The following is a 12,685-nucleotide window of genomic DNA, read 5'->3' as shown; positions in this document are numbered from 1 at the left end:
TGTGTACAGTATAAGTTTTGCCTGGTTTTATTTGGTTGGGGGGGGGGAGAGAGAGAATTTGAGCATTATCAATTTTTTTCTTCTGTGAAATGGGTGTTTTCTGGTGTCCATCAAAGCTGCTTAAATCAGCCAAGTGGGGGAAATTCCTGCCGTGCCCCTGTCCCAACGATAGATGACACACAACGGCATAGGAAGGTCAATCGCAAAATGCCCTAAAAGTAGGGAGAGGTGGGCAGGTGTTCCAATGCACGAGCTGAAAGAGGAAGCTTTGGGTCACGTGCATGGGTTTATATAGGTCCTTCGAACCGTTTGGACTGTGCCCCATTGGCCAGATTGAACCCAACATCGAGGGACCTACCAATTGGGTGTTGTGGCTGACCAATCTTACCCACACACAACACAGGAGGTCAGTCTCCAGGTCTCACCACAACACGTGCCCTCTTTTAGGGAGGACACAATTTCTCAACCTGAAGATTAGTAACAATGGGCAAATTTCCCTGAAAGATCACAATGACTGATGGTTGTCATCAATGTGCAGCCAAAGGGGAATGTTGGATGTAGTCAACATCATGTAAAGGGCATGTTAACAGGCCTGTCCAGTGTGGTGCATTAACTGAATTCATGTCCCAGAATCCTTTGCAACAGGGGATCCGCAGCAGATTGGTCAGTCAATGCAGAAAGGAGTATGTGAAGGCTGGTATCTTAAATACCGCCAAATGGGGAAAACCTTTACCTATCTTGTATTTCCTTCCGTACACTAGGTGATGGGAGCAATTTTAATCTTGCTTCTTTCCGATTTTGAAATCTTAGGAGGTATGAACGTGTGTGTTCCTCTTCGAAACCAATTAGGCGGCACACATATCGCACTGTCATCAGCAAATTGCATTGCTTTCTATCAGGATCTATCAAAGAAATCTCGTGTCTGCTCGTTTACACAGAATAGAAGCCCATCAAACTTTTTGTGCTGTAATGATTTTCTGTCCGTCTTGATGAGGCATAATTGGATAAATTCAAGACCGCTTTGAAGGCTAATTATATCCTGTACATTGTAGACCTGGGCTGCCCTTGTTATATATGAGCTTGTGTCTTCGCTTTTATCTCTTTTCTTCTCTGGGGTTTGCGTGCGAGTGGATTGGGTTGCAGCCTTAGAAGAAATTAAACGGAAGGGACACCCCTCTCGTCTGTCAACCCCCTCCCTCCAGCTCCTGTAGATATTAAAACGCAACATGAAACATCTCTATAGATAGGGCCTTATTTAGAGATAGCCTTGGAGTAAATAAAAAAAAACCCAGCGTTTCATGTCAGGAACCATAAAGCACGAGACCCACATTTGAGTAATTTATGAACAGTCCTGCAGAACAAATTCAATTCTGAAAGCACTCTTAGGCTATCTGTAGCTGTGATTTATATTCACTTTAAAGGGCCAGATTTCGGAAGGTATCAGCAGCCAGTCAACAGAGCTCAACTCCTGCATGGATGGCTCTTCCATTTCCTCTCTTAAAATTGCCCGCATATATCTTTTGCGGGTTTGTTTCTAGAGCACCTGCAATAATTTGATACTGCGTATAAAACAATATGTGAATGCCCCATTCTCATGTACGAGGAAAGAGACAGAAACCCAGCGGGGTAGCTTCGTTTCCATATGATTGAGAAGTAGCCACCAGAGAACATTGCACTGAGTATAGGATAGGCTTTCCATCTAGGTACATCGTAAAATCATCAATAGCTACCTAAGAGGTTGATTCAACAAGCTATGGCTGATTTTACGACGTAACTGTATGGAAAGCCCATTATATGAGAATGGGGCAGCGACTACTTCAGTGCAGCAAGTGAGCAAGCAAATGGGAACTTATGCAGTGCTGAGCCTCAGCTGTCTGTTCACCCCAGCACTGGCATCTCCATGACGGAGGAAGGAACAGTGCCTGATCCGAACCAGTAAAGGTAAAGGTACCCCTGCCCGTACGGGCCAGTCTTGACAGACTCTAGGGTTGTGCGCCCATCTCACTTAAGAGGCCAGGGGCCAGCGCTGTCCGGAGACACTTCCGGGTCACGTGGCCAGCGTGACATCACTGCTCTGGCGAGCCAGAGCCGCACACGGAAACGCCGTTTACCTTCCCGCCAGTAAGCGGTCCCTATTTATCTACTTGCACCCGGGGGTGCTTTCGAACTGCTAGGTTGGCAGGCGCTGGGACCGAGCAACGGGAGCGCACCCCGCCACGGGGATTCGAACCGCCGACCTTTCGATCAGAACCAGACTGCATGTCTAATTCCTCCTGGGAGGAAAGGCTAGGGGCAGGTTCTGGAGTGGGTACCAAGATTGGAGGCAAAGTTGCCACAGAAGCTTTGGCTGAAGCAGGTGCAGTCCATGCTGCTGAGTCCAAGCAACTGAGACCTTCTTGAGGAGGTGACTCCTCATTCATAGTTCCCTCCCACTGTCACACACAGCCCATCCCAACCCACTGGGCCCTTCCCAGCATCGTCAACCAGCAGCTGCTCCATACTATCCTGATCCGACCAGGCGCTCCACAATAACTTTTTGGGGCATGACAGATCAGTGTAGAAATGGTTCCAAACCATGATGGAGGCAGCGATGCTTCTGAATAGCAATTTCTGCAAAGAAGAAGAAGAAGATTTTGGATTTGATATCCCGCTTTATCACTACCCTAAGGAGTCTCAAAGCAGCTAACATTCTCCTTTCCCTTCCTCAAACACTCTGTGAGGTGCGTGAGGCTGAGAGACTTCAGAGAAGTGTGACTAGCCCAAGATCACCCAGCAGCTGCATGTGGAGGAGCAGGGAATCAAACCCGGTTCACCAGATTACGAGTCCATTGCTCTTAACCACTACACCACGCTGGCTCTCTCGTAGGAGGTGAGAGTGCTTTTGCGCTGGTGTCCTGCTTGTGGGATTCCCACACGCATCTGTTTAGCCACTGTGAGAACAGGATGCTGGGCTATTGCCCTGATCCTTGAGGAAGTCGTCTTCTGTCAGGAGTCCCGGTTCTCGTCTTGGTAACACAGCAAGCGTAGTTAATTAAATAGGAAGATTTATTGCAAAAACAAGCAGAGTTCACAGGATGGCTTTAACAAGCCGCCAGCCTCGTCAGTCATGATGCCCCTTCTGAAAACTGCTTCTTGCGAGACCAGAAGCAGCTGAACTTTTGCTTCTGACATCTTTTGTTTTGGTTCCTATCTCTGAGACCTCCCATTCGCCAAGATCTTGGACTGGGAGGGTCAGCTCCCGCCTCTTCCCCATTCTTTGAGAGGCTGTCTCTTAGCTCTTTCCTGCCTGATAAACCGCTTCCTTCTCTTTCCACGGCATTTTGCACTTCATGATAGCAGGTTCTGGCTCAGTCTCAGGCATTCTCTTATCAGCCGGCATTCCAAGGGGCGGGAGAGTTGACACTAGCCTTCACTCATCCTGCCTGGCAGTTAACCCTTTTTGTTCCTGGCTGGTTCCTTCAGCTGACTGCAAACCTTCCCTGGGGGCTGGCTCATTCATGACACCTTCAGTTATTAATTTAATTATTCCAGGTTCATGAGAGCCAAAGGGCATGCCAGCAATAGGGGCAAGTAGGAAACAGTAGGGGATGGAGCAGTAGGGGATGGAGCTGTGGGACAACCGAGGAGGCAGGAGCAATGGAAGAGGAGAGGGAAACGAGGGCAGTATCAAATACAAAAGAGGAAAAAGAGGCAAGTCTCCTTCCAGGGCTGAAAGTGGTACCTCAGGTTAAGAACAGTTTCAGGCTAAGAACGGAATTCCAGAACAAATTAAGTTCTTAACCTGAGGTACCACTTTACATTTCCAAGCACAATTCAAAGTGTTGGAGCTGACCTTTAAAGCCCTAAATGGCCTTGACACTGTATATCTTAAGAAGAGTCTCCACCCCCATCATTCAGCCCGGACACTGAAGTCCAGCTCCAAGGGCCTTCTGGCAGTTTCCTCACTGCGAGAAGTGAGGTTACAGAGAACCAGGCAGAGGGCCTTCTTGGTAGTGGTGCCTGCCCGCTGAAATGCCCTTCATCAGATGTCAAACAGATAAGCAACTATACAATTTTCTGGAGACACCTGAAGGCAGCCCTGTATTGGGAAGTTTTTAATGTTTGATATCTCACTGTGTTTTTCTATTATGATTGAAGCCACCCAGAGTGGCTGGGGCTGTGTAATCATCATCATCATCATCATCACTGTAAATAAAATAAACGTCAGCTACATCAGATGTTTTTCACCACGGGACTAAGGCTCCAATCATATACATGATTACATGCAGTAAGTCCCATTAAGCTCAGATAGACTAAAAGCAAATACAGTTGGCAGCAAATATAATCTATACAGAACACTCTTCATATGTAGTAAACTAAGGGAGAAGATAGGGACGCGGGTGGCGCTGTGGGTAAAAGCCTCAGCGCCTAGGGCTTGCCGATCGAAAGGTCGGCGGTTCGAATCCCCGCGGCGGGGTGCGCTCCCGTTGCTCGGGCCCAGCGCCTGCCAACCTAGCAGTTCGAAAGCACCCCCGGGTGCAAGTAGATAAATAGGGACCGCTTACTAGCGGGAAGGTAAACGGCGTTTCCGTGTGCAGCTCTGGCTCGCCAGAGCAGCGATGTCACGCTGGCCACGTGACCCGGAAGTGTCTCCGGACAGCGCTGGCCCCCGGCCTCTAGAGTGAGATGGGCGCACAACCCCAGAGTCTGTCAAGACTGGCCCGTACGGGCAGGGGGTACCTTTACCTTTAAGGGAGAAGATAAGGGAATTAAAGATTATATTGCTGTAAACTCTGGTTTAGTGCATACAAATTACGACTCATTGAAACACTTAAAAATCCTTTACATTTCCCCAAGAATTCAATTGGGTGAGTTATTCTAAGAAGGCAACATCTCTCAAGAGGCTATTCTAAAACAAGGCTTTGTATACAACTCAAGCTCAACTCATTTGGAACATCGGCTTTTAACACAGTGGGAACAACATGCTAATTTAGCCATCAAATGTTAAGTTGACTTTTTCATTTGGAATTTACTATGGTGATTATTGCACCAAAGGGATTCTTTAAAGCATTAAATATATTATTGAAGCATCACATGTGGGTTAATTCTGTGTTTTTCTTAAATGCTTGCACCTTGTTATCAATGATGGCTGTGTTGGATCCTATATGGCAGCTGTATACCCTTGTAGTATTCCTAGACATGGGTAGTACTGAGTGTCTTTCGTTCCTTGTAGTCTGTATCTTTCGGTGAGAACGTGTTGCTAGTACGCATGCAGATTTAATCAAGTTCTGTCACAAAATAAACAGGTTTTCTGTCATTTCCCCATGCAAGCCAACAGGTAGACATAAGAAATTCAGGTGCTCAGAAGCAAGGTTTTGATTCAGATCAGAAGCATAACAGGTTGTGCCCAAAGCCATCAAAGTTGAACTGGCCCACTTTTCGTAGCTCAAAGCATTATTCTGTAAGTTTCTCAGGCGTAATGCTAAATCAGCTGCCAAAAAGTTAGTACAAAGGTCTGGGCTCGTCTCTCTAAGACTATACAATCAAAAACAAACAGTGCATGTGACAGATATTCTCTGCTCTATACCACTGGTAACCCATGAATGCTAAGTGTAGAAAAGTATAATAACGATCCTTTTTTCTTTCCTACTAAAAAGGAGTAAATCTTCCAGCCACTATTGTGCAGGACAAAAAGCATGAGAATAATAGCTCCCCCACACTTTCAGACAACAAGCTCTGTTGTACAGACGTATTAAATCCTGGAGGCATGTATTTTACAGGGGACATGTCTAGCTTGGAGCAAACTTTGAGGAATCTGTCAGATATGTGGTAATTTGAAATTCTTTGCAGGTTTCTGAGGGATGGGAAAACAAAGAGCAATGAGGGTTTTTTTTCCCTTTTAAAAAAGAATTCATTACAGCACCTTCTCTGCAAATATCCCATTTCCTCTCTAGGCCAATGCACTATTTCAATTTTGGCTAAGGCATTTATTTTTAGGAGAAGAGGCTAGATATTAAAAGCGAAAAGCACATTCAACCATTTCCCTGAAATGCAGCTCTTAAGAAGCTCAAAAGCAGTATTCTAATGTTTTCAGTGACTTTTTTATAGGTGCTTGAAGATTTCTTAGCTGTAACACCTGAAGGCAAAAATTAATGATAAAACTACGGGGTTGGTATACAACGAAAAGAGAAGAAGAAACTACATTTACGCTGACATTTAAATAACTGAGTGTGTGATTTTTTCCCCCAGACCGAGTCTCAGTTGTAGAAAATGTATCTTGATGGGGGTGGTAGTATTAGGTCAGGCTTCCTCAAACTTGGCCCTCCAGATGTTTTGGGACTACAACTCCCATCATCCCTAGCTAACAGGACCAGTGGTCAGGGATGATGGGAGTTGTAGTCCCAAAACATCTGGAGGGCCGAGTTTGCCTATGCCTATATTAGATTGTTGGGGGAAAGCCAAATAAAGAACTTATTTATGTACGCTACAACAGCGGCAAGAGTCTTGATAGCACAAGGATGGAAGAATGAGGAAATTCCAACGAAAGAACAGTGGCAAGAAAAATTGATGAGCTACGCAGAACTGGCTAAATTGACATACAAACTGCGGTCCAAGGACAACTGTGACTTTAAGGAAGAAGGGGAGCTTTTTACAAATTATCTAAAAAGACAACAAAATGAACTGGACTCCTTGGCAGGGCTTGAATAAACATACACAAATTTATTGGTTGATAACATGATAGATAGATAATGTAAGGATATGTACAATTTTATAACATGCAGAGAATAATATGTGCTGAGAAATCAGAGAGTGGAGCTGAGGGAAGTCTCTGTGGCGGGGAGGGTTTGATGGGGGGGTGAAAAAAGGGAAAAATCATAATGAATGTGATATGTTTTGAAATTTTGAAATTTTATTATGCTGAAATTGTTAATGAAATATTATTTTTATTAATAATATTTTTATTATGGGGTGGGAGGGTGGGTTTTTCTTTTTTGGGGAGGGGGAGGGAAAAATGGGGGAAATGAAGATGATGTATTTTTGATAAATTGTTACATTGGAATTCCTAATATATATATATTTTTTAAAAAATTTTTAATAGATTGTTGGGAAAAAGCCCACTCTAGGAGTCACACTCTCTCTGAAGAAACAACTTTGCATCTTCTTCCTTTTGGGTGGGTGGGGGGGCTGGACTTGGTTGACTCTTGGGCTCCCAGATAGCAGCTATGAACTTAAATGTTGGTTCTTCTCTTGCAGCATGCCGGTCAGGATTCTTTAAAGACTCGCCACAGAGTCAGATGTGCACGAAATGCCCTCCACACAGTTACACACGCGAAGAAGCGTCAACTTCCTGTGTTTGTGAAGAGCACTATTTCCGAAAGGAATCAGACCCACCTACGATGGCCTGCACAAGTGAGTCAACTTGCACTTAATCAGTTAAAGTGCTCGTTTTACAAGCGACGTGTTAAATGACGATTGTGATAATTGAGAACGCAAGTACCTGCTTACACTGAGTCAGATCATTGGTCCATCTGCCCCGAATTGAAATGGAAGTGGTTCCCCAGGATGTCAGATGGAGGTCTAGATATGGTCAAGGGGGAAAGGAGTTTGGGCAGCAGAAGGGGCAAAATCAGACCCCCTGTCGCTCCCACTTCTTTTCATGTTCTTCTTTGTTGCCTTACATTTTCCTATAGTTGTGCTTGCAGTCATTACATCATCATTCTGCAGATGCTGTCAGAGGTTGTTCTGGTGGGGTGGCAGGACAATTCTGGGCCATGCTTTGAATAGTTAGGGTGTTGTGTGTGGAAAGGACACGTATGGCAAAAGGAAGCTTCCACACTCCCTTGAGTTATAGGAAATTCATATGGTCAGTGTTGGTTTCCATAGGAAGAAAAACTACTGGAGTTCTAGAGTGTTGTGATAATACCTGATTCTTTACCTACAAAGAAATTGACCACAAGGAAGCAGGCAGACACCATCTGTTCCCCACATGCAAGACACTGCTCATTCCCCATCTCATTTTTCCCCAGATAGCTGCAAAACTCAAGATTTCTATCTCCTGCATGCCTTATTCCTATGCTACTAACATGTTCCTTAAAATATATACATACTGTATCTCCACTCAGAAAGCCACCAGTCATAAAAACCCACCAATGTCTGTTAAACATATTTAGCTATGAAATATACCAAGACTGGAGAACAGATCCCAGATCCCTTCATACTGTGCAGTACAGTAGCATTCCTTTAACAACATATTCATTCAGTTCTCAGTGCCTTCTTTTACCCTTCTAACCAGCTCCTTAGCTCAAGAGAACTGGCTTCCATGGCTCTCAACTGTCAGTTATTTGCAGTACCGCCTGAGTATTAGGGTGAATGCCTTGAGTGCTTTGTGCTCTTGTTTGAGTATAGGGGACAAAGTTAATATAGCTGTTTGGGAAGATGATGGCTCAGAGGAAGAAGATAAGAGAAACGTTTTGAATGCTGGCTACTCAGGAGAGAGTTAGGAGCTGCCTGGCATTCTGCAGCTTGTTGTATTGTAAGGGTTTGTAGCTTTCGGGGAAGCGGAAGAGAGAGAGAGAGAGAGAGAGAGAGAGAGAGAGAATAGTTAGGAACAGAAAGCTCCTTTTATGCAAGGCATTCTTTATGCATTGCTCACACAAAGGCTCTACACCAGGGGTTGGCAAACTAAGGTCTGCGGGCCGGATCAGGCCCAATTGCCTTCAGGATCCGGCCCGCAGACTGTCTGTGGATCGGTGTGGGGATTCTGTTCGTTCAGGCTGCACCATTCCCCCCCCCCTGCGCCATTCCATTCCCCTCCACACACCACGGTGGCGCCTCCTCCCTCCCTCCTCCTGGTTTCTCCTCGCCCTGCCTAGAGGAGGAAGGGGGCTGGGCTGAGCTGGCTGAGCGCCATTTTAAGCAACGCCTCTCCGGAGCCAGCCCTTTCACGCCACTCATCTTCCCTCCGTCACCGCTGCCCTGGTGCTCTTGTGGGCCAGAGAGCGGAGCGGACGAGCTCGCTCTGCCTACCGAGGAGAAGCAGCGGTGGCGGCGGCAGCCCCTGGGAAGGTAAGCGCAGCAGCTGGGGCTAGCAGTGGGGAGGAGGATTACTTGCCCCCCTTGCCTCTTCTTCCAGCCCCCCCATGCTGCTTCTCTAGCCCACCACAAAGTCTGAGGGGTAGTGGACTGGCCCACGGCTAAAAAAATTTGCCGACCCCTGCTCTACATTTTGAAGGAGCTCTTTGTACTACTCCCAACAGCCATACCTTGAGTATGGACATCTGCAACAGGGGAACCTGAATGTCTAGACCTCTATACATCCAGAACCCTGCACAGTCAAGGTTCCAGACATCTGTTTATATGCTAAGTTTCCCCACTACATACCTCTATACAGTCATACCTCAGGTTACAGACGCTTCAGGTTGCGTTTTTTCGGGTTACGGACTGCCGAAACCTGGAAGTACCGGAATGGGTTACTTCTGGGTTTTGGCAGTCGCGCATGTGCAGAAGCACTAAATTTCACTTTGCAACCCGCTCATGCGCAGACGCGCCGCTGTGGGTTGTGAACGCTGCGGGTTGCGAATGTGCATCCCGCACGGATCGTGTTCACAACCCGAGCATCCACTGTATATTCAGCACATGGCCAGGACTAGTCAGCTAACACAAACTTGCGGGTGGGCTTTGCAGTCCTGCAGTTTCAGGGTGCCTTTTTTTGCGTGTTGAGTCCCACAATGCCACCCCCCAAAAAATTCACACTTCACACGCCAATTTTTGTTTAAGGTTTTTGGCACAATTTTGGCCACAACTTTATTCAAAATACAAAAAATGTGAGTGGTTGCTTAGGCATTGGTTATGACTATCTGTCCTTGCCCTCGAGGACAGAGCTGGCCCTTCCGGACACCAGCGGAAGCCAGCATGGGAAACAAGTATTGGGTGAGAAAATGAAGCTGGGCAACAGTCCCTCACTTCTCACCCTCATGTTCCTGTGGGGCTTGCACGGCCCAAGTCCGATGCCAGGGACAAGGACGAAAAGAATGGCAAGCCCCTGGATTCCTTTAACGGAATTCCCTTTCCGCATCATTTGGAGGGATAGGCACTTACCCCTCCAAGCACCAATTTAACCAATGCCTAACCGCCAACCTTACAAGTTGTGACGATTTGCTACGCAGTAGGCAAAAACCAAATGGCACCAGCCAATCAGCCAGATGGCAAAATTCCTACCAGCCCCCCGCTCCAAGGCGGACGACCTCATGACAGGCATAGCAAGGTCAAGCGATCAAGAAAAAACCACCCTATTAAAGGGAGGGAGGGCGGGTGATCCGATGCAAAACGGCCAAGAGGACGTCCAACGTCTGGCCCCTGTATTTAAATACTCTGACCCCTCCTCTAAATTGGCTACAATCAAAACTCCCCAGCAACCCAATTTTAACCACTTAAAGGCTTGGGTTCCTCACCAAATCTGCACAGTAATGTGAGGGTGGCTTGTTCCCCCAACTGCAACACGTGCTCTCTGTTAGGGAGAACACGCTTTATAAACTAGCTCCTGGGGGTCCTGTGGAAGCTGCCTTATAATAAAACTAAGAAGAGGAGCAACTGCCACCCTCTCAAATGGCGCATTTTATATCTGTCAGCAGTGAGGGAGCCCTTCCTGTTTGGAGTTTCTCCTGCAAACATTTATTTTGAAGCTCCGATTTTGAATCTGTCAGGGTCCATTCATGCAGGACAAGGGAATATCTTGAATTTGCCTCTATGCTGCAGAAACCAGGCAAGAAACCTGGGCCGGTGGGGGACACAGTCATCCCAGGGGAAAATGAACTGTGTTCATAGACCATACAATAATATATGACTCATCATAACTAGGAGAGGATAAACATTGCAGCCAAACCCTTGAATGCAGAAAACTCTTGGTCATTTTCCTGCCTGCTTTTCGCTGACTTAAAAACATGATGTTTTAAGAAAAAGTTGTTTTAGTCATTTGTTGGAACCCTGCTGTTCCTTCAAAAGCAGCGTACGGACATGGAACCAGTTTTTAGAGAAAGTGATGGACGTGATGTTGCAAACAGCATCTTAGAATCACAAAATCAGAGAACTGTAAAGCTGGAAGGGACCCTGACTGCAATGCAGGAATCTCAATAAATTTTTACTTTAAGAGAAATTTGCATTTGTGGACAGGGAGGAGGAATGGAATAGGTGGGAGAGCATCAGAGAACTCTTTGTTGAAGATGCTTATGTGGCGCTGTCATGTATACACACTTTATTTGTATATTACTTTTCTGCATACACTGCAATCACAGCAGTTTACAATAAAGCATAAACAAACACATTTCCCAATGTTTACGTTCTAATGCGTCACTGCCCATAATGCTTCCGTATAAAAGACAACTCAAAGCAGTTTCATAATATCCTCCATATCAAATAACCTCCATATCAAAACAATTTGTCAATAATTGCTTTTTGCTTTGTCTTGAGCTCCGCTTTTGGTTCTAAGCCTGCATCAGACACTGTGCACACACTTCCAAAAAAACATTTCCCCAACCCTGGGGGCTGAAATAATACTTTGTTTTGCAAAATAAATAAATAAAATGGATCCTCTCTAAAGCTGCATACCATGACACTTGTGTTAGAATTGTGTTAAAATTAGTTTCACTTTGGTTCCAGTGGGACATATTAGTAATGACTTATTTAATCCATTGATTTTAATTGGTCTGTGCTAAATATGACTAAGACTAGATTCATTCTAATCAAAACTAAGTCCAACTATGTCTAGATAAAGCCCATAGTGTCCTCTTTTAAAAAAGCTAAGGAATAAGACATTGGAAGCCTATGTGGAAAAGTAAGAGAAGTTAGTTTAATCGAGATGGTGGTGGTGAGGGAGTAGCCTTAGTGCATTTTAAAAGAGAGAGACAACACAGGGATAGGAGCTTACTAGAGAGCTTCCTTCTTTCTGCAAAAGGTGATACATTATAGAAATGTTGAGAAGAGTGAGGATGTGGGATTTGGCATTAGTATGTGTCTGGTGAGAGAAGGAGAATTGCAAGACAATAATTTCCTTGATGCTGATTGTAGGAGACGTAATGGAAGACAGAAAAGTATATTTTTTTACAGAACTGATTGTGGGGGAAACCGTGATTTATATAATAGGAAATATGTATGGAATTCAATCTTTGTAATGTAATGTAATGTAGTTTGAGACTGTTCGTAAATACAAATGCTCTAGCTTCTATTTTCACCTCTAAATGATGACAGTGCAGCTGAAGAAAATGCTCACTGAACATTCACAATCTACTATTGGTGGCTATTTAGGATAATTTTCCTCCCCTCCAGTTTTTCCCCTCACTGCCCATGGTGTTATTTGCCCACATTGCCATTCAATCTATTTGGCCGTAATGGACAATTTTATTTATATTTATGGATGTTTGCTACATCAGCTAGAATAATCTGGGGGAGATGGAGGGGGGTACCGAGTTAGATTGAGTTGGGGATGAGGGCAAATGAGGGTAAGAACAGTGAGGGCAGAGGAAGAAAGAAGAACATGGTCAAAAGGAGAAACAGCATTGGTCCATCCCATCCCTAATGTGTAATCTTTGCTCTTCCAGAGGCATTTTACAGATTTTATGTGCATTTCTTATTTGTTTATGTAATGGTTTCCTATTCCAAAACACAAGTGCAGTGAATGGAAAACTTGTGCACTTTCTACAACTCCATTTAT

General features: G+C 45.1%; 1 protein-coding gene across 10 annotated transcripts in view; it reads left to right on the top strand.

The window, feature by feature from the left end:
• Positions 1 to 12,685, top strand: part of EPHA5 (EPH receptor A5) — a 243,872-nt gene that overhangs the window by 132,162 nt on the left and 99,025 nt on the right. For all 10 annotated transcript variants that reach the window (XM_077917600.1, XM_077917599.1, XM_077917598.1 and 7 more), the window contains exon 4: positions 7,234 to 7,389. In XM_077917600.1, coding sequence (XP_077773726.1) covers positions 7,234 to 7,389 — 156 coding nt within the window. The remainder of the gene's footprint in view (positions 1 to 7,233; positions 7,390 to 12,685) is intronic.

Source organism: Podarcis muralis, chromosome 13 (genome assembly GCF_964188315.1).
Source record: "Podarcis muralis chromosome 13, rPodMur119.hap1.1, whole genome shotgun sequence".
NCBI classification, from domain to species: Eukaryota; Metazoa; Chordata; class Lepidosauria; order Squamata; family Lacertidae; genus Podarcis; species Podarcis muralis.
This window is presented reverse-complemented; position numbering and strand designations above follow the sequence as displayed.